Source organism: Notolabrus celidotus, chromosome 10 (assembly GCF_009762535.1).
Source record: "Notolabrus celidotus isolate fNotCel1 chromosome 10, fNotCel1.pri, whole genome shotgun sequence".
NCBI classification, from domain to species: Eukaryota; Metazoa; Chordata; class Actinopteri; order Labriformes; family Labridae; genus Notolabrus; species Notolabrus celidotus.
Window position 1 is genome coordinate 31,122,958 of NC_048281.1, and position 25,312 is coordinate 31,148,269.

The following is a 25,312-nucleotide window of genomic DNA, read 5'->3' on the forward strand; positions in this document are numbered from 1 at the left end:
ATGCAAAAATAAATGTTGACTAATCTCTTTCCTTCCCCCTAGTCTGCATACAAAGCTTCTGGTGAGAAGTTCATGCACACCTACAACCTGCCAGCTGACAGCCCTGAGTTCCTTCAGGCTAAGTTCAATGCTCAGACTATGAGCAAGGTGAGAGCTTAATGTTTGAGTTCAAAATCTCATCTGTGAAATATCAAGCTTGAGAAATATATCAAAATAATTTGTGCACAAACTATCTCTCTCTAACTTTTTCCTCTTTATCTTCAGAGTCACTACAAGCAAAAGTGGCAGGAAACTATTGCCAAGGGATACGACATGAAGCCTGATGCCATTTCCGTACTTCATGCAAAGCACGGCAGACATATTGCTAGCAATGTATGTAAACCACGAGCCTGCACACATTAAGTATTCAGTTCTTTTAAATGACATCAAAACCTCATCTACGTGTTATAAATTCATTTTCTTCTTTCATGAAGGTCCAATACAAGCTGGCATACGAGAAAGCCAGAGGCCATCATGTTGGCTTCCGCAGCATCAAGGATGATCCTCTGCTGGTTCACTACATGGAGGTGGCTAAGCTGCAGAGTGACAAGAACTACAAGAAGGACTACCAAAAAGCCAAGCTGAAGTATCACACACCAGTGGACATGATGAGCGTGGTTCACGCCAAGCAGGCCTCTGCTGTTCAGACCTATGCTGGATACAGGCAGCATATCCCCAGATACACTCTGCTGCCTGATGCAGTGAACTTTGAACTGACCCGCAACATGCAGTTCATCGCTAGTGATGTATGAAACTCAAACTATCCAATAATAATAATTACAAAGTATACTGTAATGTTATTTAGCCATGCTTTATTATAATGAGAACTGTTTTTCCATACTCAAATAGAACCAGTATAAGAGTGAGTACAACAGCTTCGTCAGAGGAATCGGATGGGTCCCTATCGGCTCAATTGGAGTCGAGACCGCTAAACTTGGCGGTGAGATTCAGAGTGAAAAGAAGTACCGCACTCATCCATCCAACTTTAAGTTCAAAAAGCTGATGGACTCCATGGACTTGACCCTGGCTACCGCCAACAACAAGATCATGAACAAGGTGATGCATGCTCAAATGTGCAGTGTAGGATCACAAAGAGCAATCTATTCTGTTTTAAAAGTGTCATCTTTTTACATGTTTTCCCTGTACCTTACTTTTTACAGCAAGCATACACTGCAGCTTGGGATAAGGACAAGCTGACAGTCCATGTCATGCCTGATTCTCCTGAGATCGTCCTGGCTAAGGCTAATGCTCTCACCATGAGCAAGGTAAGGCTTTGGATTTACATTAGACAGTTTAAAAGTTTTAAGCTCTCTTAATATTATTGTATGCTGTTTTATTTATAAAAATATGCATCATTCTACAGAAACTCTACAAAGCTGGTGTTGTTGAGATGGCCAACAAGGGCTACAACCTCAAAGCAGATGCTGTCTCAATCCTTGCTGCAAAGTCTGGTACCAACATTGCCAGTAATGTAAGTTTGACATACGTTCCATGAAAAATCACAAAGTTTATTAACTGCAGCCTTTTGCATATGATGAATGATGAACATATAAATACATATGTGTGTGTGCTCTCTCACAGTACAAGTACAAGCTGGCATACGAGAAAGCCAGAGGCCACCATGTTGGTTTCCGCAGCATCAAGGATGATCCTCTGCTGGTTCACTACATGGAGGTGGCTAAGCTGCAGAGTGACAAGAACTACAAGAAGGACTACCAAAAAGCAAAGCTGAAGTATCACACACCAGTAGACATGATGAGCGTGGTCCACGCCAAGCAGGCCTCTGCTGTTCAAACCTATGCTGGATACAGGCAGCATATCCCCCGCTACACTTTGCTGCCTGATGCAGTGAACTTTGAACTGACCCGTAACATGCAGTTCATCGCTAGTGATGTATGAAACTCAAACTGCTCCATAATAATAATAATTACAAAGTATATTGTAATGTTATTTAGCCATGCTTTATTATAATGAAAGCTGTTTTTCCATACTCAAATAGAACCAGTATAAGAGTGAGTACAACAGCTTCGTCAGAGGAATCGGATGGGTCCCTATCGGCTCAATTGGAGTCGAGACCGCTAAACTTGGCGGCAAGATTCTGAGTGATCACAAGTACCGCACTCATCCATCCAACTATAAGTTCAAAAAGCTGATGGACTCCATGGACCTGACCCTGGCTACCGCCAACAACAAGATCATGAACAAGGTGATGCATGCTCTGAAATGCAGGGTATCAATGTGTTATTAAAAAGCTTTGTTCATAACCTCATCATTTATTTATTTATTTTGTGTCTTTATTTACAGCAAGCATACACTGCAGCTTGGGACAAGGACAAGCTGACAGTCCATGTCATGCCAGACTCTCCTGAGATCGTCCTGGCTAAGGCTAATGCTCTCACCATGAGCAATGTATGTAAAATCAATAATGCAGATATATCAACCGCTTATAACAGATAAACACTTCATTGTATTCTAATGTTTTGTCTGGTTGATGTCTTTTGCAGAAACTGTACAGAGCTGGTGTTGTGGAGATGGCCAATAAGGGACACCATGTCAAAGGAGATGCTATCGCAATCCTTGCTGCCAAGTCTGGTACCAACATTGCTAGTAATGTAAGTTGTTACTAACCGCCTGATTAAAAATCACTCATCACAGTATATTTTCTAAATTTCCCCCAAAATAACACCATCTTTTTTTAATGTGAATAAATGTGAATAAAAAAAACACGTGTGTGCTCTTCACAGTACAAGTACAAGCTGGCATACGAGAAAGCCAGAGGCCACCACGTTGGCTGCCGCAGCATCAAGGATGATCCTCTGCTGGTTCACTACATGGAGGTGGCTAAGCTGCAGAGTGACAAGAACTACAAGAAGGACTACAACAAAGCCAAACTGAAGTATCACTCACCAGTGGACATGTTGAGTGTGGTCCACGCCAAGCAGGCCTCTGCTGCTCAGACCATGACCGGATACAGGCAGCAAAACCCCCGCTACACTATGCTGCCTGACGCAGTGAACTTTGAACTGACCCGCAACATGCAGTTCATCGCCAGTGATGTATGAAACTCAAACTATTCCATAATACATGAAGTGTAAAGTTATTCAGCCATGTTTCATGGTTATGAAAACTGTCTCTGTTTGTTTTTTCAAATAGAACCAGTATAAGAGTGAGTACAACAACTTCTTCAAAGGAATCGGATGGGTCCCTATTGGGTCGGTGGATGTTGAGAAAGCAAAAACAGCTGGCCTGGCCCTCAGTGAATCCCGTTACCGTCAACCTGTTACCAACTTCAAATTCACCAAAGACATGCACTCTATGGATCTGGTGCTGGCCTCAGCCAACAACCAGATTATGGATAAGGTACTGAGAAGGACTTGATGAGAAAAAAAACATGAATGTCCCTCCTTTCTTATATTAAACTCAAATATTCAACTTCATCATCTTCATCTTTTAGAGTTCATACACCAAAGCTTGGGAGAAAGACAAAACATCCATCCACATCATGCCTGATGCAATGGATATTGTTCTTGCCAGAGGAAACAAGAAGAACAACAGTGTGGTAAAATGTTTTAAGATTTCTACACAGTTTCAGTTTGTTGAGATTTGTAATGAAACCAAAAAACAATCATAACCACAACCCTAACAGTGTGGATAAGTATATTCATGAAGTCTGAAAAATACAAATACATCTTCTGTCCCTGTCTTCAGAAAATGTACAAATTGGACAACGAGCTGTCCAAGAAGAAGGGGCATAACTACCGCGGTGATGCCATTGGAGTCCTGGCTGCCAGAGCCTCAACTACTATTGCCAGTGATGTAAGTATGCATGTGTTTATTTGTATGTTGAACTACCTTCTCTGTTCTCCTTTTTCCCCCTAAACAGAGATTACACATGTAAACTGTCACATCTGCTTTTATAGTACAAGTACAAAACCGGATACCGCAAGCAGGTCGGTCATCACATCGGTGCTCGCTGCGTCCAGGACGACCCTCTGCTCATGCTGGCTCTGAACTCAGCCAGGATTGCCAGTGATGCTCTGTACAAGAAGGACTTCAACCAGTCCAAGACTAAGTTCAACCTGCCTGTGGACATGCTTTCCTTTGAGCTGGCAAAGAAGAACCAGATCCAGGTCAATGATTTCCACTACAGAACTCATCTGCACCAGTGGACCTGCCTGCCAGACTCCACTGATGTGGTCCAGGCCAGACGTGCTTATGACATCCAGAGCGATGTGAGTGTGCAGTTTCTTTTATTACTTATGGGCTAAGTAGTCAAGTGTGGGGAACATCTTTCACAATCACTTTTGTTTCTTCTGTCCAGGCTGTGTACAAGGAGGAGCTGAAGTCGCTGCAGGGTATTGGATGGGTGCCTATAGGCTCAATAGATGTTGAGAAGGTGAAGAAAGCCGGTGAGGCCTTATGTGAGAAAACATATCGCCAGCACCCAAGCAACTTCAAATTTAAGCTCACCACTGAGGACATGCCCCTGGTGCTGGCTAAGGCCAACAATCAAATCATGAACAAGGTACGTCTTTTTACTGTTACTGGAAATAATTTAATTCTGTTAGATATAAATCCAATTATAGAACAACAAACTGAAGGATGGATTAAAAACTCTTTTTATGTTTTTGATCAGATCAGATTTAATGAGTGTATCTGCTTTTAAAGAAGTCGTTATATTCTAGAGTCATATTTAAAATCTCATACAGTGAACTAAAAGGGTATATAATTGAGCTCATTTGATCATCATAAGAGAAGCTTTTGATAAATCTGACTATATGCTATACCCAAAATATTCATTAATTGGTCCTTTATGCAAAAAGAAAGTGCCTTTATATATTGTGCTCTGTAAAAAACGAAATCACATCATCTGAATAGAAATTTACTACATGTTCATTTTCATGGATTCATAAAATCAGGGGTTGACATTAAAGGTGACATATCATGCAAAATGGACTTTTTAATGGTTCTCTACCTGAAATATGTGTCCCTGTCTACAAACCCCCCGAGAATGAAAGAAATCCATTCTGCCCCTGTTCTGATTTCTCCACCTTTCTGTAAATGTGTGTGAAATGAGCCGTTTCAGACTTCCGTGTTTTTGTTACGTAACAACAATATCCGGTCTGTCACGGAGTCAGAGCTCGGAGCTTGTTCAGCCCATAGACTGTATAAAATAATACTAAATCCCCCCTCCGTTTTTCATTACCTGCACACGTGTGTGCTAACAAGGAGCTTAGGAGGGAGGCATGCTAGTTGTAGGCTGTCTTAATAAACACAAAGGTCGGTTTTACTCCCCACGTCTGCAGATTTGAAGATCTAGTGGATGATTTTTATTTATCATGGAAAAGTGCTAGCGCTAGTTAGCATAGCCACATAGCTACATGTCGTAGCTGTAGCTGTGTACCAAGACACACGTCTACATACTGACAAATAAAACAACAAGAAACACTAAATCTGTGACCAATCCTTCAGAAAGGTCCTGCTGCCTTTCTGGTAGAGGTCGGTTTTACTCCCCACGTCTGCAGATTTTAAGATCTAGTGGATGATTTTTATTTATAAGGGATAAGTGCTAGCGCTAGTTAGCAAAGCCACATAGCTACATGTTCGTAGCTGTGTACCAAGACACACGTCGACATACTGATAAATAAAACAACAAGAAACACTAAATCTGTGACCAATGGTTCAGAAAGGTCCTGCTACAGGCGACTCTCCGTCAGGATCAGATTCTGGATCAGATTCAGAGGGTTGAAGTAACGTGATCTCTGAGCAGCCGTGTATATTCAGCCAACATGTAAACATTAGATCAACGTGCTGGACAACCGAGGCACATCCACTTCCTGAGGGGGCGTGGTCAGAGAGAAAACAGAGTGTTCTGAGGAGGACTGAAGAAAAGGGTTTTTCAGGCAGACCAAAATCTGATTTCAAAGTGTTTTTTTGAGCATAAACTTTAAAGACATGTTTTGGGGACCTCTTAGACCAATATATGTTGATGAAAAAAAAGCGTGATATGTCACCTTTAAGCTAAATTTGGAGGACCAGTGGCTTTTTAAGACCACTGGCCATACCATTATCACCACTGGACCAGGAGTATTACTTTACATTCTGAAAATCTGTGATTTTATTTTCATCACGTGTTGACTTTCGCCCAGCTTTTGGCCAGAAACCAGTGATTTCTAAATACATACTATCTTGAGAGAAAACCTGTACTACAGTTAGAGTTTAAGTGTACACCTCAAGTGTTATGAGAATGCTTGCAAGAGTGACAGCAGTGAAGCTGTCGGCAACTGTGCCTTTCAACTATGTCACGTGCACAGGTGCTTATAAAATGTTGATGCTATAGCAATAATTAATGCAATGACAAGAATCACTGATAAAAGCCCAGCATCACAGGAAAAATGATGTGAAAGTATGTGACATGATCTCATAGGCCACAGGATCTCTTTACCCTAGAACACTAAGGTATCAGTTAGTCACACCATCACTAACATCGAGCAGATTTTACCTAAGATAAGATAAGATAAGATAAGATAAGATATTACTTTATTGATCCCCCGGGGGGGAAATTCAGTTGTTACAGCAACCCAGACTTAAGTACAATCAAGAAAGAAGTTTCAATAAGTACAAAATAAGTACAAAATAAAAATAAAACAAAAATAAAACAAAATAACATAAAATAAAATAAAAAATAAAATAAAAATAAAATAGATAAATAGAGCTAGAGTACAATTTAGATATATGCAATGTTACAAATGGAATTTAAATTAAATAGAAGTAATTACAGGCAGTATTAAAAAATGTTTCAGTAGTGACAGTAGTTGACATGGTGTGATTATGGTTGGTAATGACAAATTAAGCAATAAATAGAAAGAATATTTGTATGTAATATGACCATGGGTTGTACTTAGAATAGTAATGTAATATAACAAAATATAATATAGCAAGATAATTATATAATACAGTATATTATACATTATAATGCCAGCAGCAGTCAAGAGAGAGTTCAGGATGGGATGATGGAGTGTGACAGACAGAGCAGGGATGTTATGGATCTGTTCATGGGGGGGGGCGGTGTCAGTGGTCAGCATGGTGCAGTCTGTGGCCTCCATTACTGTTCAACAGTCTGATGGCAGTGGGCACAAAGGAGCGCCTGAAGCGTTCAGTCTTGCACCGTGGTGGAATGATGCGCTGACTGAACGAGCTCCCCATCAGCCACAGCTCATCATGGAGAGGGTGAGAGGGGTTGTCCAGGATGGCTCGCAGTTTGTCCATCAACCTCCTCTCAGCCACTGACTCAAGACTGTCCAGTTCTAGGCCAACCACAGAGCGGGCCTTCTTCTGATGTAATAAACCCAATAAAAAGTACTTCCCATCAAAATATATCATAGTACAACAATAAATTGCAAATTGAAATACTCCTTTTGTATTTCCCAGTATAAAACATCTCATAAAACGCAAAAAAAGTATCATGGTGGGACCCTATAAAAATGGTGCAAAATGAGTGAAAAATTAGGGAATCATTGATGATAATTAATGATTAATTATTTTATTTTTTAAATAATGGAGCTGGGAACTTGTTCTTTGGGCCACCCATTCCTGGGACACATGAGCCGTATCCAGTGAAGGCACACTAAAAACTGTAGGAGAGATAATCAAAGAATTGACTCTCAAACTCACCCTGAACATGTGCCTGCTGGAAAAAAAAAGGGATGGTAGAAGGGAAACAGGCCTACCTTGGGTGACATCGGAGAGCGGCATGAAGATACCCAGGGACCCATACAACTCAGACAGCAGCAACATAATGAAAATCACATAAACACAATCGCATGGGTGAAAATCACCCAACGTTAGTGTTCTAGGGTTAAGACGGTACTTTGACTGGACTGAGCAGCCCAGTGAAAAGTGCAATCACCTGGCCCATGGTCTGTAGATCATGTGTCTGGGCCAGTGGGCCGCTTATAATGTCGAGCCCTGATAAACCATGGGATTGTTCTCTTGATGCAAAATATTGAAGCCCACTTCACAAAAACATTACTTGACTAAATTCTGCAAAATGACTCTAAGTGAGTAGTTGTCCAACATTATCAGCAGGATTATAGTTTAAGATCAGTGTTGTATAAACTTTGAATAAACTGCCAAAGACAGCATGAAGTAAAAGCTGTACTTTCTTGTATTTAAACTAAACATTATCATTCAACTTCACAGAAAGCTTACACCGACGCCTGGGAGAAAGACAAGACCTCCATTCACGTCATGCCTGATGCCATCGACATCCAACTGGCCAAAGCAAACAAAGTCATCTACAGTTTGGTGAGTCCTTCTGACACTTGAGTTGGTGTCACTGCTTTACCAACAACAAGCTTTTGTAATTCAGCTATGTTCAAACATGTATCTAAGGTGTTCTGTGTTGTTTTCTCTTATCCAGAAATCGTACAAGCAGGCGAATGAAGACGCCAAGAAGAAGGGATACGACCTTCGTGGTGACGCCATTTCCATTCTTGCTGCAAGGGCTACCAGGGACATTGCTAGCGACGTAAATATTTTTTAATACTGCTCATGACCTGTAGCACAGTTTATATTTAATGTAACATTATAACAGGAAATGTTAGCATTCATTGAATAAGCAGTTTTAATGTAATTCAGTGTAAAGTTAAACACCACATGATTACATCCTGAATCTAAACTGAATTAAATAAAAATGCAGTAAGGACTGATACAAAAGTTGTTGTTATGATTCAGTAATAATCCTGTTATAATCCAATGCTGTTTCTTGTTTGCAGTACAAGTACAAGACCGGATACCGCAAGCAGGTCGGTCATCACATCGGTGCTCGCTGCGTCCAGGACGACCCTCTGATGATGCTGGCTCTGAACTCAGCCAAGATCGCCAGTGATGCTCTGTACAAGAAGGACTTCAACCAGTCCAAGACTAAGTTCCACCTCCCCGTTGACATGCTTTCCTTTGAGCTGGCAAAGAAGAACCAGATTCAAGTCAACCACGCTAACTACATCACCCGTCTCCACAACTGGACCTGCCTGCCAGACTCCACTGATGTGGTCCAGGCCAGACGTGCTTATGACATTCAGAGTGATGTGAGTTCAATCTTTTGAAGAACATTAAAAAGGGAGTGATCTTGTTGTTTTTTTTAAACCTTTTTCACCATATGTATATCCCCTTTCTTCTGTCCAGAATGTGTACAAGGAGGATCTGAAGATGATGCAAGGTGTTGGATGGGTGCCTATAGGCTCAATAGATGTTGAGAAGGCGAAGAAAGCTGGTGAGGTCTTGAGTGAAATAAAGTATCGTCAACACCCAAGCCAATTTAAATTCAAGGGAACCACCGAGGACATGCCCTTGGTGCTGGCTAAGGCCAACAATCAAGTCATGAACAAGGTATGTGATCTTCAATCCTCAAAGCACGGGTGTTGGTACTTCGGCCCCATGAATAGATATCATTAGGCTCCACCCCTTTAAAAAAAACAACTTTAATTGTATTTATTTTCATTTTAGAAAACAGTTATAAAACAGTACATGAACACTCATAAACATTTTCAGGGGCATTTCTAGGATGTGAGTCCTCCCTCTTAGTCACTTCAAGACAGTTCAATTACTTGTTGTTCTCACTTTCTGTGGTCCATTTTCTCCAGTTCTTGTCGTGGGTATGTCCTGTCAGCTTTTCCATTATATAGATATCCTGAATGATTTCAAACCTGTGCTCTTTCTTTGGGGGTTCTGTTTTGTACCAGTTTCTGATGATAGTTTTTTTTACTGGCTATAAGTAGAATTTTAATCAGATACCTTTCTTTCCCTTGAACAATATCCTCAATGTTTCCCCAGTTTAGAATCTCATAACCTGTTCTGTCATTTATAGTCCTATTTACAACATCCCTGAAGGGTTTTATCTTAGAGCAGTTCCAGAAAACATGTGTGTGGTTGTAGACCCCACCACTTTACTTCAGGCTATTTTCCAATATGTTTTCATACCCTGTCAGTCATGGGTCCTTGAATTTGTCCGTACTTTTCTCTCACATTTGGCCCCCTGCCTCAAAGAGCTTTTTCGTGAAAACATGAAACTTTAACTACATACACTGATGTAATAAGCAATGTCTCCTGGTTAACATATTCACATCTTCTGACTTAAATGTATGAGTTGGATGTTAAATAATATTTTTCTGTCACTCCAGAAAGCATATGTACAAGCCTGGGACAATGAGAAGTCAAATATCCACATCATGCCAGATGCCATGGATGTTCTTCTGGCCAAAGCAAACAATGTCAACTACAGTCTGGTGAGTAAAGACTAGAGAGTATTATTATTTTGTATTTATCTGTTATCAATACTAATACATCTGACTGCCACTCAGTCCTGCTTACAAAGGAAAATGCATAAATGTTCTCTGTGTTGTATTTGTTTACAGAAAAGGTACAAGCAGGCAAATGAAGATGCCAAGAAGAAGGGATACGACCTTCGTGGTGACGCCATTTCCATTCTTGCTGCAAGAGCTACCAGGGACATTGCTAGTGATGTAAGCTGTTAGATTTTACCAATGATGATCAAATTAGAAACATTTATTGTCATAAAAGCAGCATGCAACTTTTTCCTTTTTTCCTCCAGTACAAGTACAAGACCGGATACCGCAAGCAGGTCGGCCACCACATCGGCGCTCGCTGCGTCGCGGACGACCCTCTGATGGTGCTGGCTCTGAACTCAGCCAAGATTGCCAGTGATGCTCTGTACAAGAAGGACTTCAACAAGTCCAAGACCAGGTTCCACCTTCCAGTGGACATGCTGAGTCTTGAGTTGGCTAAGAAATGCCAGATCCAAGTCAACCACGCTAACTACACCACTCGCCTGCACCAGTGGACTTGTCTGCCAGACTCCAGTGATGTGCGCCAGGCCAGACATGCTTATGACCTGCAGAGTGATGTGAGACTTTAGCCTGAGAGCATATTTGTAAAGGGTTTCCATGTTTTTAAGGTGGATACATGTATTCTTGGTACATCTCTAACTGTTGTAACCCCCTGTGTCCTCAGGCTGTGTACAAGGAGGATCTGAGGATGATGCAGGGTATTGGATGGGTGCCTATAGGCTCAATAGATGTTGAGAAGGCGAAGAAAGCGGGTGAGGTCCTGAGTGAAATAAAGTATCGTCAACACCCAAGCCAATTTAAATTCAAGGCCACCACTGAGGACATGCCCCTGGTGCTGGCTAAGGCCAACGCTCAGGTCATGAACAAGGTATGAAAAAGTTTGAATAAAGATCCTGTTTATAATCAGACAAGATCCCTAACCTCATATGCACATGATGAGGAAGCTATTTTCATATGAAAGTATACGCTTTTCAGAGTTAACAGTGCTTGTAAACATTATGTTTTGGTGTTTTGTGACTGCAGAAAGCTTATGTGGAAGCTTGGGATAAAGTGAAGTCTCAGATCCACATCATGCCGGATGCTATGGATGTTGTTCTGGCCAAGGCAAATAACCTCAACTACAGCCTGGTAAGTGATGATTAAAAGAAAGGTCTGATTGTACTGAAACTCCACAAAATGGAAATATGTTTACTTGATTTATGTACTCAACATTTCTGTTATGATTGTGTATCCACAGAAACACTACAAGCAGGCACATGAAGATGCCAAGAAGAAGGGATACGACCTTCGTGGTGACGCCATTTCCATTCTTGCTGCAAGGGCTACTAGGGACATTGCTAGCGATGTAAGTGTTTCAGTTTACTCCACTGAGACATGAAAAGTAAAAGCTCATTGTCATATAGTTCATTGAAGTTATTTCATCTTACCTACATGCCACTTTCTCTCCTAGTACAAGTACAAGACCGGATACCGCAAGCAGGTCGGCCACCACATCGGTGCTCGCTGCGTCCAGGACGACCCTCTTCTTGTGCTGGCTCTGAACTCAGCCAAGATTGCCAGTGATGCTCTGTACAAGAAGGACTTCAACAAGTCCAAGACCAAGTTCAACCTGCCAGTTGACATGCTTTCCTTTGAGCTGGCAAAGAAGAACCAGATTCAGGTCAACCACGCTAACTACATCACCCGTCTCCACAACTGGACCTGCCTGCCAGACTCCACTGATGTGGTCCAGGCTAGAAAGGCCTACGACCTGCAGAGTGATGTGAGTTCCGCTTCCCTGCTTATTTGTTTCAGCCAGTCTCTTTTTTAATGTTTATGCCACAAGATATGCAAGGAGTGAATCGTTTTTTGTTTTTCACAGGCCGTCTACAAAGCTGACCTCAAGTGGCTCCAGGGCTTGGGCTGGGTACCCATCGGTTCGGTTGAGGTGGAGAAAGTCAAGAAGGCTGGCGAAATCCTGACCGACATAAAGTACCGCCAGCATCCCCACACTCTTCCCTTCACCAGCACCACAGAGGCAATGAATATTGTGCTGGCAAAGAACAATGCTGTGACCATGAACAAGGTAGACTTGTCATTTTATGGAGAATATACATTTATTTTTGGGTCATAGGGCCTTTAGTGCTTAAGGATTATGTTTAACACTTGAGATCTCTCGTTGGAAAACTTGTGAATCAAAAACTGATTATCTGTGGTGTATTTCAGCGCCTCTACACTGAGCAATGGGAGAAGGACAAGACCAAAGTGCACATCCAACCTGACACTCCAGAGATCACTCTCTCTCAGCAGAATGCTATCAATATGAGCAAGGTACGTGACATTCTTCTTCTCCTGAAGTCAAACTGTATATTGTACCAGCTTTCTGTGGACAGCCTGGCTCCCTGAGAAGTTTGCCAGAAGTGTTCATACATATGTCACCTTTCAGAAACTGTACAGGCAAGGATATGAAGCCACCATCAAGAAGGGTTACTTCCTTCCATCTGATGCAGTTTCTGTCCTGGCTGCCAAGGCGTCCAGGGACATCGTCAGTGACGTAAGTAACTTGTAGTGAACTTCACTTGTATTTATTTTATAGAACATCTGGTGCTGTACAAAATTTGAACATTTCTCTGGTATTCACAGTACAAGTACAAGACCGGATACCGCAAGCAGGTCGGCCATCACATCGGTGCTCGCTGCGTAGCGGAGGATCCTCTGACCGTGCTGGCTATGAACTCAGGCAAGATTGCAAGTGATGTTCTGTACAAGAAGGACTTCAACAAGTCCAAGACCAAGTTCCACCTTCCTGTGGACATGCTGAGTCTTGAGTTGGCTAAGAAATGCCAGATCCAAGTCAACCACGCCAACTACATCACCCGCCTGCACCAGTGGACTTGTCTGCCAGACTCCAGTGATGTGCGCCAGGCCAGGAAGGCTTACGATCTCCAGAGTGATGTAAGCCCCCAAAATGACCTAATCAAGTTATCAACACATATCATGCCATGCTTTCTCTGCCTTTATGCTTCAATGTGACACATGTTCCTTTTCCCTTCAGGCTGTGTACAAAGCTGACATGGATGAGGTCATCGGTGTGGGATGGGTCCCCATAGGTTCAGTTGATGTGGTTAAAGCTAAGAACGCTTCAAACATCCTCAGTGAACGTCGCTACAGGCAGAAACCAGAAACATTCAAATTCAAAACCGACATGAGCGCCATGCCCATGGTGTTGGCTAAAACAAACGCAGAGACCATCAACAAGGTAAACTCTTTCACACCACTTCTTTCCATTTTTCTCAACCTCTTCCTGATGATGACGACTTGTGATTGCTAACCTTTGTTTGTCACCACAGAGAAACTACATCGCTGCCTGGGAGGCCGACAAAATTAAGACTCATGTGACCCCCGACCTTCCTGAGATTCTGCTTTCTAAAGCTAATGCCTACAACATCAGCAAGGTAAGACTGGTTTGTTCTGGGATTAGTGTTCTACTGGGGTTTAGGAAAATATTGATGCACCTGGGAAAACACAATATCAATCAAGCAAGTAGAGAGGGTGTCTGCCTGCTGGACCCTGACTTGTGGATGATTCCAAAGGAGAGGGGCCTGATAACTGAAGGCTCTACCTCCCATACTACATTTAGAGACTTTAGGTATGCTGGGAACGTAGTGTTCTAGAGGGGTAATAGGGCACTATGAGCTCTTTAAGATGTGAGGGAAGATTTTTGATTCTGTTCTAGACTTTATGGGGAGGCGGTGTAGAAAAGTGAACACAGGAGAGATGTGCTCTGTCATCCTAGTTCTAGTCAGTACTCGAGCTGCAGTGTTTTGGACCAGCTTAAGAGTCTTTAGAGACTTATAGGAATTAAAATTTTCCAACCTAGAGGTAACAAATGCATGGACTAGGGTTTCTGTATCGCTCTGAGACAGGATGTGTCTGATTTTTACAATATTGGGGAGGTGAAAAAAGTCTGTCCTTGAAATTTGTTAGAACAAATCCTGATCTAATAGAAACAGTGTTGCTGGTGAATATAATACTTTGTAACACTGTAACAATGAAGTAAAACAGGGTAGTGATTTTGATTAATAACATCCATGCAAGGATTCAGAACTGGGTTTGATGCTATGTTAAAATTTTCTCAGAGTTATTTGTCAATTCTGCTCTGATGTAAAATAATACAGTGAGTCAATAAGAGTCAGCACACATACTTAACTTCTAATACAAAGAAAACAGGCTTAAGAAAAAGGCAAAGTCATTACAATTGCAGTCTATTGCCTATTAAATAATTTATGCAAACCTATTTCTTCACCAGATACTTTCCAGACACTGTTTTCATTTCAGTAATAATCAGGATCACATGCTTCATGTTTATAATTGAATAATTTGACTGTTTCCATTTCCTTTCCAGAAACTGTACAGGGAAGCTGTGGAAGAGATGTTCAGGAAGGGATACGACATGAAGGCTGACTCTGTCTCTATCAAAGCTGCCAAACATGGAAGAGAAATCATCAGTGATGTATGTCACAGGAAAAGCAGATTTCTCATTGATGTTTTTCACACAGCATTCTGTCGAACATTATTTTGACCCCGTCTCTCTCCACAGTACAAATACAAGACCGGATACCGCAAGCAGGTCGGCCACCACATCGGTGCTCGCTGCGTGGCGGATGACCCTCTGATGGTGCTGGCTCTGAACTCTGCCAAGATTGCCAGTGATGCTCTGTACAAGAAGGACTTCAACAAGTCCAAGACCAAGTTCAACCTCCCAGTTGATATGTTGAATCTTGAGCTGGCCAAGAAATGCCAGATCCAGGTCAACGATTTCAACTACAGAACTCATCTGCACAACTGGACCTGCTTGCCTGACTCAAACGACGTGGTCCAGGCCAGGAAGGCATACGACCTGCAGAGTGATGTGAGTAACGACATCTCATTATGTGTTTCCTGAACACTTGTAGATAAAGTAAGAGCTCTATATCAATCCCCTTTTCCCTGTTATTTGCAGGCTGTTTACAAAGCTGACATGGAATGGATCAAGGGAATGGGCTGGGTGCCAATTGGTTCGGTTGAGGTGGAGAAAGCCAAGAAAGCAGCAGCGATCCTGAGTGACATTAAGTACCGCCAGCATCCCAGCCAGTTCAAATTCACTGCCCAGACAGTGGACATGCCATATGCCCTGGCTCAGGCCAATGCCCAAGTCATGGACAAGGTAATGATAGCTAATCCAATTTTACAGTTTCACAGCATTATTATTATTATCATCCTTTTGTAGGAAGTTATTTGGAAAGTTTGATAACGAAACTTGATAAATCGTCATTTGGTTTGTTTGATAACTTCTTCAAGACAAAGCTCTGTTTGCTGTGGACTTCAGCTATTTTACTCAGAAAAGGCACATCACAGTAATACCTGTTAATCTCTTGTTTACAGAAAGCATATATTTCTGCCTGGGAGGCGGATAAGATCAACATTCACGTCATGCCTGACACACCAGAGATCGTCCTGGCCCAGCAGAATAAACTCAACACCAGTCTGGTACCTTCAAATATGAATTTACTTTACCTTCTCAAACAGCTCATAACATCATGCCATTTTGCATAGTGCATGTTTACATATCAGTCACTCTAACATCATCTTTGTTCCCCAGAAATATTATCGTGAAGGCTATATGGAAACCATCAACAAAGGATACTTCCTTCCCAAAGATGCTGTCTCTGTTCTGGCAGCAAAGGCATCAAGAGACATCGTCAGTGATGTAAGTCTGTCCTCCTCTTTTGAACTCATTTCATCCCTTCGTTTTATTGTTCCAAGTATGACAGCTTTTGTTTCTAATTTACTGCAGTGATATATATAATCAATCTAATCAAAATACTTCCATCCCAAACTTGCAGTACAAATACAAGGCTGGTTACCGCAAGCAGTGTGGACATCACATCGGGGCTCTTAGTGTCAATGATGACCCATTGATTATGTTGGCCGCTAATGCAGCCAAGATCTCCAGTGACAACATTTATAAAGCGGACTACCACAAGAACAAGACCAAGTACAACCTGCCAGGAGACATGGTGACCATTGAACTCGCCAAGAGATGCCAGCAGCAAGTGAACGACTTCAACTACAGAACACATCTGCACCAGTGGACCTGCCTGCCAGACTCCAGCGATGTGGTCCAGGCCAGAAAGGTGTACGACTTACAGAGCAATGTGAGTACACGTTAAGTTCAGCAGTTATAACACCAAAGATGCAGCAGAAATGCTTGTTTTTGAAATGTGTTGGTGTTACTTGTTGTCTTAATTTTGTCACAGTATTTAGGGTCCAAGCACTGCAGGGGTGAGGACCTAATTATATTCAATAGAAAATTATACAAGCTGTTTGAGGGGCTTTTTGAGAGCCTAAACATGTTCAAAAAATCCTGGATTTGATATTTTGGGTATCCAATGTAGGCGGGGCAAATTGGCAAAGTGGCCTCCCTGGTGTCAGCTATGAGAGCAGCTCCTTTGGGTACTTCCACCTATAAAGATGAGCTTTAGTACACACATCCAAGCTGTTTTTGAAACCGCCTACTATACTAGCAGTACGTACTGATTTGGCCAAAATTCAGCGTGCAGTATGCAGTATGTTAAAAAGAGCAAAATCTGCAGTATGCCAAAACTAACAGGATGTCGTCCTGATTTGTGAAAATGCACAGCGCTTGTTCTGCTTTTTCTTTTTTCTTTTTTGAAGGGGGGAACCTCAGTTTTTATGTGCTGTGTAAAATTATTAAATGCCACATAAACCACTTCTTAACTTTTTTTAAAATCATAAGTGATGCAAAAGAAGCAGTTTCTCTATCAGCTTGGCTGTTGTTTACTTCCACTGCCTGAAACCAGAAATCCAGCGATGCCTGACCCAGCATCCTGCAGGACAGATCCAACAGAACAGTCATACTACAGACTTCATAGTACCTTCAAAAGCAGTATCAGGGTTCCCACGCGTCCTGGAATACCTGGAAAACCTGGAAAACAGTTGACCAGTTTTCCAGTCCTGGCAAACACCTGGAAAATGGGAGAAAAAGTAAAATGTCCTGGAAAATCACAGATTGTCCTGGAAAATTATTCCAACATGACTGCGTGCGACCTGAAAAGGATAAAAAAAAACAAATCCCCATTCAACATTTGTGGCCATTTTTGTCATTCAGTTGTATTTAGGTCAATCTATGCACTGATCCTCTGATTATTATCATTATTTATTTATTTCAGTAAGGCAGCTTCCAGATTCCTTTGCTGGTTCTTTTGTTTTTTTTCTTAGCTAATTTTATATTTTTTGAGAAAAGAGAAAGCTGAGATGAGAGTTGCCCATCATTGTTACTTGGTTGCACCAATAAAATGCTATACATCTGTGGTTGCATTATTCTATTATCAATTTGCCATCATTTTTAAGCATGTAAGAGATGATTTCATAGATAGCCATAGACTACATGTCTTTCAATGTAGACTTCCACTGAGAGGAACATATTAGACTATTGAGAAACTAAATTAGGAACTCAATTTAGACTGTGATACCAGCTTGATCATCACTGATAATGTCCTTGAAATGTCCTGGAAAATGATCTCTGGAGAAGAGTGGGAACCCTGAGTATGTAGGTAGTATGTAGCAGGCCGTTTCAAAAACAGGCTCCACTTCCTTAGATCTTCAAAATAGCCTCTTAACGTCATGGTGAAATGTCGACAGGTAGTGGGTTATTTGGGATAAAGTGGCGGCAATCACCCTTTATTTAGTTGTGGAAGTTTGTACATTTATTTGTGAGCAGATCATGAAATACTAGTATCAAGAAATTACACTTAAGGGTATTTGGTGAGTCAAACCTTGTCTTTGTTTTTCAGGCCGTATACAGAGCTGATCTGGAGTGGCTGAGGGGATGCGGCTGGTCTCCTCATGAGTCTGTGGATGTCGTGAAAGCTAAAAATGCTCAGAACATTCTCAATGAAAGGCTGTACCGCCAGCCTCCAAGCAGCCAGAAATTCACCAGTGTTGTCGACCTCCCGGCTATTGTCTTGTCCAAGCAGAACGCTGACAACATCAGTGAGGTGAGTAATAGCTTCTTATGGAATCAAATTAGAAACCCCAATGCAAATATTTTCAGTTATTTGTATGAATTGGGACGTCATAACAAAGCAGCTGATGTTGTTATTATTTCATCCAACAGAGGAAATATAGGGAAGTTTGGGATAAAGACAAGCTCAGCATCCATATGCCACCTGACGCCCCGGCCTTCGTACTGTCCAAGGCTAACGCTATCAGCATCAGCAATGTAAGTTTGTGTTATTATAAGTTCTGAATATCTCATTAATTGAGATGTGTTATTCGTCTAATACAGGATTGATTTGAGTTTGTTTTGCTTGCACAACGTCTCACCATCTGTTTGTCACGTCTCATGTAATTTGCAGAAACTGTACACAAAGTCATGGGATGATCAGAAGGCTAAAGGCTACCAAGTCAAGGAGGATGCCATCTCTGTGCTGAAGGCTAGAGCATCCAGAGATATCATCAGTGATGTAAGGGAAAAGTTCACATGGTTCCAACACAATAGATCCTCAAACAAGACATGATGTGACTTTCTTAATGGGTTTCGTTTCGTCTCTTTTTGTAGTACAAGTACAAAACCGGATATCGCAAGCAGGTCGGCCATCACATCGGTGCTCGCTGCGTGGAGGAGGATCCTCTGATCATGCTGGCTATGAACTCAGGCAAGATCGCCAGTGATGTTCTGTACAAGAAGGACTTCAACAAGTCCAAGACCAAGTTCAACCTCCCAGTTGATATGTTGAATCTTGAGCTGGCCAAGAAATGCCAGATCCAGGTCAACGATTTCAACTACAGGACTCATCTGCACCAGTGGACCTGCCTGCCTGACTCCACCGATGTGGTCCAGGCCAGGAAGGCATACGACCTGCAGAGTGATGTAGGTTTTCATTGACTTGTGATATTTCCATTATATGTATACTCTCCTGTTTTTCTTATTATTGTTTATGATTTGTATTTTAATTTGCCTGTTTTGTCTCCTCAGGCTGTGTACAAAGCTGATATGGAGTGGCTGCGTGGATGTGGATGGATGCCACATGAGTGTGTTGATGTCATGAAGGTGAAGATGGCACAGAAGGCCCTGGCTGAAGTAAGTCTGTCTACAATTTGACATTTTATACACTCATTATAAAAGATCAATAAATAGGGTGACCAGGTGTCCTGCATTGTGCATCGAGGTAACGTGTCCCACATTGTCCCACACATACATACTCTTTGTCCCACATTTGGCCTGTTGGCACCTGGACACCATCTTTTACAGACACATCTTATAACGTCAAGCGTATCATATTTTATGCATCCATTTTTGAGACCTCCACATCGTCTGTGTGATATATTTTTCTGGAAAAACCTGATGTATGCAATCAGATACATGCAGTGCACAGATAATCCACCAGGTGTGAGTAACTCATGCACCAGAGGGACGTCACTTGAGACATCCAAAATGTCAGCTGTGGATCAGAGACCCACTCGAGGTTTTTCAGGGATATTTTTGCTAATTTTAAAAATGTTTGGATGAAAATAACTTTCAAATTGTTACTGAAACTTCAAGAGGAATAGTTACTGGTTTGATGCAATGTAAAACTAATTAGAATTTCATGAATTAATTCATAGTCAAATGATGTTGAAAATGTGTGTGTCAAAGTTGATACAGGAGGTATTTATTTGTAGACCTGTCAATCATTATTTTATCAAATTTCATACATTATGAATTCCACAAAGCAACATACAGTATTTTTATTATTTAAGAAAATGTTTAAATTACATAATTAGGTATATTTAGAGTAGAAATTTAGATATTTATAACTTATATTGAATTTTTATATATGAAACCTGCTGCATCATGATGATTTAGGACTAGTTGAATGTCACAATGACTCCCTAGTAAATAATTAAAGAAGAGGAGAAAGGTACTTTATTAATCCCCAGGGGGGAAATTCAATTTTTTCACTCGTGCTATTTTTTTTGGACATGCTACACACACAGTATATACATACAATCATGCACACACATGCAGTGAACATGCTTAGGGAGAGATGTCAGAGTGAGGTTACTGCCGTCAACCAGTGCACTCAGAGCTGTTGGGGGTTCAGTGCCTTGCTCAAGGGCACCTCAGCAGCGCCCAGGCAAGTGAACCAGCATCTCTCCACCCACCAGTCCACATGCCAAACTTGGTCCATACTAGGACTCGAACCAGCGACCCTTCGGTTCCCAAGCCAAGTCCCTGTGGACTGAGCTACTGCTAATCTTATCTTTTGCTCATTGATTTCCAGTAAAAACTGAACAATAAACAATAAATTCGTTTTTTTTTTGCTACAAAATATGAACGACGTTGTCGTGCAATTTGGAAAAAAATATTTCTAGGTTTGAAATTACTTTGGGAAAAGTTGAAGGAAACTCAAAGTTTGATAAGCCAAACATTTTTTTTTTACGTTTGTTTGAAAAATAATCAAATTTGAGCAAAAAATGTACACCAAAATGCCTGATGTATCAAATATGATACAAATTAAAACTCATATATGAAAATTGCTATCTAATTTTTTTTTAAATTATTTTTCAGAAGGTCCAATAAACACAACATTTTCAAAGAATTTGAATTTTATGACAATTATTTGATGGTTCAGGCTTAACAAGGTTAAGAATAAATCTAAGTTGTCTTTTCCTGTATCCTTGTTCAACCTCTGCCTTGTTTCACAGAGAGGATACCGTGTCAAGCTGGACGAGCAGAAATTCATCGTTCCAACTGACAGAGTCGACATGATCTGTGCCAAGAATGCTGCTGATGTCCTCAACGAGGTGAGCATGACTCTGTTCAGATACTGTCAGGATAAATTATGCTCAAAGTGTTCTTTTCAGTGAAATCATACAACAAAATAGTGGAAGGGTTAAATTTCCGGTTTGTTGTTGACTTGATTTTAATTGTTTTTTTTCCTCAGGCCAAATATCGTGAAGCCTGGCACAAGGACAAGACCAAGTACACAATGCTGGACACTCCAACTCTCGCCACAGCCAGAGAGGTGGCTAAGAACGTTCACCCGGTAAGATGAATCCTTGTGGGAAATTGTTTCACATATTTCAGCTTGTTTAATCATAAGCCTTTTGATAACTATCTCTATATCTTGTAGCATCTGTACACCAAAGACTGGGACAAGGTCAAAGCAACAGGCTACTTCATGCCTAAAGATGCCGTACCAATCAAGCAGTGCATCTCTAACTCTAAAGTACAGAGTCAGGTGAGTAACAAACTTGTGTTGCTTCTGTTGTTTTAATAATAAAAAGATGTATTTGGGTTTAAACGTTCACCTTACAAATCATTCCTTCTTTGCGTCGTGCAGCACAAGTACCTTGAGAGCTACCGTAAGCAGGTCGGCCACCACATCGGTGCTCGCTGCGTCCAGGACGATCCTCTGATGATGCTGGCTGTGAACTCCGCCAAGATCGCCAGTGATGCTCTGTACAAGAAGGACTTCAACCAGTCCAAGACCAAGTTCAACCTGCCCGTTGACATGCTGCAGTTTGAACTGGCCAAGAAATGCCAAAAGCAGGTCAATGACGACAACTACAGAACCCGCCTGCACCAGTGGACCTGCCTGCCAGACCACAATGATGTGGTCCAGGCCCGCAAGATGTATGACCTGCAGAGTGACGTGAGTGCTCATCCCTGATACTTTGTCATATTTCTACATAAATTGTCCAGATATATGCAAAATTCTGATTGTTTGTCTTTGTGTTTGTTTCCAGGTTCTTTACAAAGCAGATCTGGAATGGATCCGGGGCTGCGGCTGGGTGGCAGCTGACTCCGTTGACCACGTGAAAGTCAGGAAGGCCCAGGAGATTATGAACGAAGTACGTTGACTGTATCATGTTACTCTTTAGCACATTTCCCCCATTTTCTGTGTTTGTTTTCTGTGTCTCACCTTGGTGCTATAATGTTCCCTGCAGAGGCTCTACAAGAAGAACGCCACAGAATGCTTTGGAAAATTCACCCTGATTGTGGACCGCCCTGAGATTGTCCTTGCCAAGCTGAACGCTGCCAACCTCAGTGATGTACGTAAAATACACAACACTTACACCACATCTTAAAACAAATCATATTATAATCAATGAACAAATCTAAATTCTGTTGTTCTCCTTCCACAGCTCAAGTATAAAGAGACATTCAACCTAGAGAAGGGTATCTACATCGGTTCAGAGGACACTCCTCAGCTGGCCCACAGCAGGGAGGTTAATAAGATCATCAGTGAGGTAATTACTTTCTTCATTCGTGTGTGATCTGCTTTAACTTCAATCACTTTAAACACTTTTCTTGAACTTTGTGCCTGCTTTGTATGATTGCAGAAACTCTACAAACAAAACTGGGACGAATCAAAGGCTACAGGCTACAAGCTGGACCATGAATACATCCCACTCCTCAGCGGCAAGAAGGGCAGGGAGATCGCTAGTGATGTGAGTGTGTCACTTTGATAAAGTTGAAATACATGGAGTCACATTTTCCATCAACTGAGAGTTTTTTTTTTTAAATCCTGGATACTTTTAGGTGAAGTACAAGGATCTGCATGAGAAGACCAAGGGTCACTACATGGCTTCAACGCTGGTGGACTTCCCTGAGGTGATGCGCCTTGGAGACCAGGAGAAGAACAAGGGACTGGTAAGGAATCAGTTATGGTTTTGTCCAATCATTCCTTTGATATAAGATATTCTCTAAAAGTTTGCAAGACAAAATAGACTAGAGTTTCTAAATGAGGTATACAGGCACCACATGCACCATGAGATGTTGTGGATTGTGCATGAAAATATCCCCAAAGATAGAAGATTAAAATAATGCTAACTTGTTTATGTTGTAGGTTAGAGAATAAAAATGTATTCTCAAAAGAAAGGCTGATCGATTGAGACAAATTAGTTCCTTATAAACTGCTTTTTGGGATTTTTCTTTCTTTATTTTTTAAGTTTTTAGTAGATTCAGCTAACAGTCTAAAAAAAACAAGATTTTTGAAAACAGCTAGTCCATAATCTGAAAGTAAAAATAAATAAATAGATAATACAAAATTAAAAATAAATAAATAAATACATACAAAATGATAATAATACTAAAATTAATAATCATGATTAAAGAAAATAAATTAAATTAATACATAAAAATACATTTGTGAATTTAATAGTATGTTCTTTGTGGGTCTTTCTCATGTAGCATTTCAAAGATGTTGATGCTTTCATGCCACGATTCAAGGATTTTGTAACCGTTTTAACTCTGATAATCTTTATTTTTGATATTCATTTTTAAATTTCAACTTGAACAACAATACCACTAACTTTCCCTCGTATGCATTTCTTTACAGAGGCTCTACCAGAAGGACTACCACATTAGCAAGACCAAGACCCACCTCCCACCTGACGTCATCGCCAACAAGGTGGCCAAGCGTTGTCAGGACATGCTGAGTGATGTCCTCTACCGTACCTACCTGCACCAGTGGACCTGCCATCCCGAGCAGGAGGACGCCATCCGTGCCCGCAAGACTAATGAGATCCTCAGTGATGTAAGACTTGATTAAGGCCACCTCTAAAGCTTCATATACAGCCTGTGTACTGGATAAAACCATCTTTATGTAACACAGTAGGGGATTTATGTGTATTTGATAAGGGCTTGAATGCTAAAGGATTCTGCAAGAGTAGTTATATTGATATTCTGACATTTGTGCAAAGTTTATATGTAGAAAACAGTCCAAATAATCTCAATTACAAAAATGACAAATTATATTTTTGTGATGTACGCTGATCTATACGCTATAAAGAGACTTAAAACAAGTTAAAGAGCCTAAAAATCTATTAAGGAAGTGATTAAGAAGTTTATCATTTTCACATTATTTTATTGATTTTATAATTTCAAGATATCATCAGTTATTTGATTGATTAGCTTAGATCCTGTGTTTTTATTGTTGCTTTTGTGTGCTTTGATTGTAGTTGTGTGTCTGAAGAAAGGTCTTATACAAAGGTCCTTTTGTATAAGCCTGGTGGCTTCTTGGTCTCTCCTGACACACCCATATCATTTATTTTATGATCAGATTTTGTGCAATCTTAAATGTGTGCAAATAAATAAATACATAAATTAATTAATTAATTAATTAATAGATAAATAGATAAATATATGAATACATAAATGAATAAATAAATGAATAAATAAACAAAAAAACAAACAATAAATAAATAAATTCATTCATGCATTCTTTCATTAAATTATTCAGTCATTCAGTCATTAATTAATAAGTAGATACATAGTAAATATATAGATTAATTAATTACTTAATAGATACATAGAATATACTTAAATATAAAATGCATTCATTCATTCATTAATAAATAGACACATAGAGAAAGAAAGAAAGAAAGAAAGAAAGAAAATTAAAAAATTTAACAAACATCTAGATGTTCTACTAATTTCTGGAAATGTAATTGTGTGCTTTGTGTTGCAATAGGTGTTCTACAAGGAAGACCTGAACTGGATGAGGGGTATCGGCTGCTTCGTCTGGGACACCCCTGAGATTGTCCGTGCCAAGAAGTCCTACGAGCTGCAGAGTGATGTGAGTAACAACAAGGAAGACCAGAGGACGTAATGCATACTGATTTTTTGCTTAGGGAAAACATATTTATTATAAAGTTATGACAAATATCACATTTTAAATCTCCTTCCACAGCTGAAATACAGAGAGGAGGCCAAGAAAGAATTCAACAATTACTCCATCGTGACAGACACTCCAGCATATGTGACTGCTGTCCTCGGTCACACCTGGGCCAGTGATGTGAGTGATCCTGACTTCTATAAACACATAGTTTGATTTTGTGATTCAGTGCATTAATTTGGATTATGTTATGAACAG

At 40.7% G+C, this 25,312-nt stretch overlaps 1 protein-coding gene across 1 annotated transcript in view; it reads left to right on the top strand.

Annotated features, from left to right (window-relative positions):
* The window catches only part of neb (nebulin), a 291,693-nt gene that overhangs the window by 22,195 nt on the left and 244,186 nt on the right, over nt 1–25,312 (top strand). Inside the window, exons 30-85 of the mRNA XM_034694636.1 lie at nt 43–147; nt 265–372; nt 474–785; nt 889–1,095; nt 1,200–1,304; nt 1,403–1,510; nt 1,621–1,932; nt 2,039–2,245; nt 2,344–2,448; nt 2,544–2,651; nt 2,784–3,095; nt 3,193–3,399; nt 3,494–3,598; nt 3,748–3,855; nt 3,960–4,271; nt 4,361–4,564; nt 8,242–8,346; nt 8,462–8,569; nt 8,817–9,128; nt 9,226–9,429; nt 10,221–10,325; nt 10,455–10,562; nt 10,652–10,963; nt 11,071–11,274; nt 11,430–11,534; nt 11,644–11,751; nt 11,857–12,168; nt 12,268–12,471; nt 12,612–12,716; nt 12,832–12,939; nt 13,029–13,340; nt 13,441–13,644; nt 13,736–13,840; nt 14,791–14,898; nt 14,986–15,297; nt 15,388–15,591; nt 15,810–15,914; nt 16,027–16,134; nt 16,271–16,582; nt 18,242–18,445; nt 18,565–18,669; nt 18,806–18,913; nt 19,009–19,320; nt 19,426–19,530; nt 21,138–21,236; nt 21,377–21,478; nt 21,566–21,673; nt 21,776–22,087; nt 22,182–22,286; nt 22,383–22,487; nt 22,581–22,685; nt 22,779–22,886; nt 22,978–23,088; nt 23,777–23,974; nt 24,911–25,015; nt 25,130–25,234. Of these exons, the coding sequence (XP_034550527.1) occupies nt 43–147; nt 265–372; nt 474–785; nt 889–1,095; nt 1,200–1,304; nt 1,403–1,510; nt 1,621–1,932; nt 2,039–2,245; nt 2,344–2,448; nt 2,544–2,651; nt 2,784–3,095; nt 3,193–3,399; nt 3,494–3,598; nt 3,748–3,855; nt 3,960–4,271; nt 4,361–4,564; nt 8,242–8,346; nt 8,462–8,569; nt 8,817–9,128; nt 9,226–9,429; nt 10,221–10,325; nt 10,455–10,562; nt 10,652–10,963; nt 11,071–11,274; nt 11,430–11,534; nt 11,644–11,751; nt 11,857–12,168; nt 12,268–12,471; nt 12,612–12,716; nt 12,832–12,939; nt 13,029–13,340; nt 13,441–13,644; nt 13,736–13,840; nt 14,791–14,898; nt 14,986–15,297; nt 15,388–15,591; nt 15,810–15,914; nt 16,027–16,134; nt 16,271–16,582; nt 18,242–18,445; nt 18,565–18,669; nt 18,806–18,913; nt 19,009–19,320; nt 19,426–19,530; nt 21,138–21,236; nt 21,377–21,478; nt 21,566–21,673; nt 21,776–22,087; nt 22,182–22,286; nt 22,383–22,487; nt 22,581–22,685; nt 22,779–22,886; nt 22,978–23,088; nt 23,777–23,974; nt 24,911–25,015; nt 25,130–25,234 (9,492 nt within the window). The remainder of the gene's footprint in view (nt 1–42; nt 148–264; nt 373–473; nt 786–888; nt 1,096–1,199; nt 1,305–1,402; nt 1,511–1,620; nt 1,933–2,038; nt 2,246–2,343; nt 2,449–2,543; nt 2,652–2,783; nt 3,096–3,192; nt 3,400–3,493; nt 3,599–3,747; nt 3,856–3,959; nt 4,272–4,360; nt 4,565–8,241; nt 8,347–8,461; nt 8,570–8,816; nt 9,129–9,225; nt 9,430–10,220; nt 10,326–10,454; nt 10,563–10,651; nt 10,964–11,070; nt 11,275–11,429; nt 11,535–11,643; nt 11,752–11,856; nt 12,169–12,267; nt 12,472–12,611; nt 12,717–12,831; nt 12,940–13,028; nt 13,341–13,440; nt 13,645–13,735; nt 13,841–14,790; nt 14,899–14,985; nt 15,298–15,387; nt 15,592–15,809; nt 15,915–16,026; nt 16,135–16,270; nt 16,583–18,241; nt 18,446–18,564; nt 18,670–18,805; nt 18,914–19,008; nt 19,321–19,425; nt 19,531–21,137; nt 21,237–21,376; nt 21,479–21,565; nt 21,674–21,775; nt 22,088–22,181; nt 22,287–22,382; nt 22,488–22,580; nt 22,686–22,778; nt 22,887–22,977; nt 23,089–23,776; nt 23,975–24,910; nt 25,016–25,129; nt 25,235–25,312) is intronic.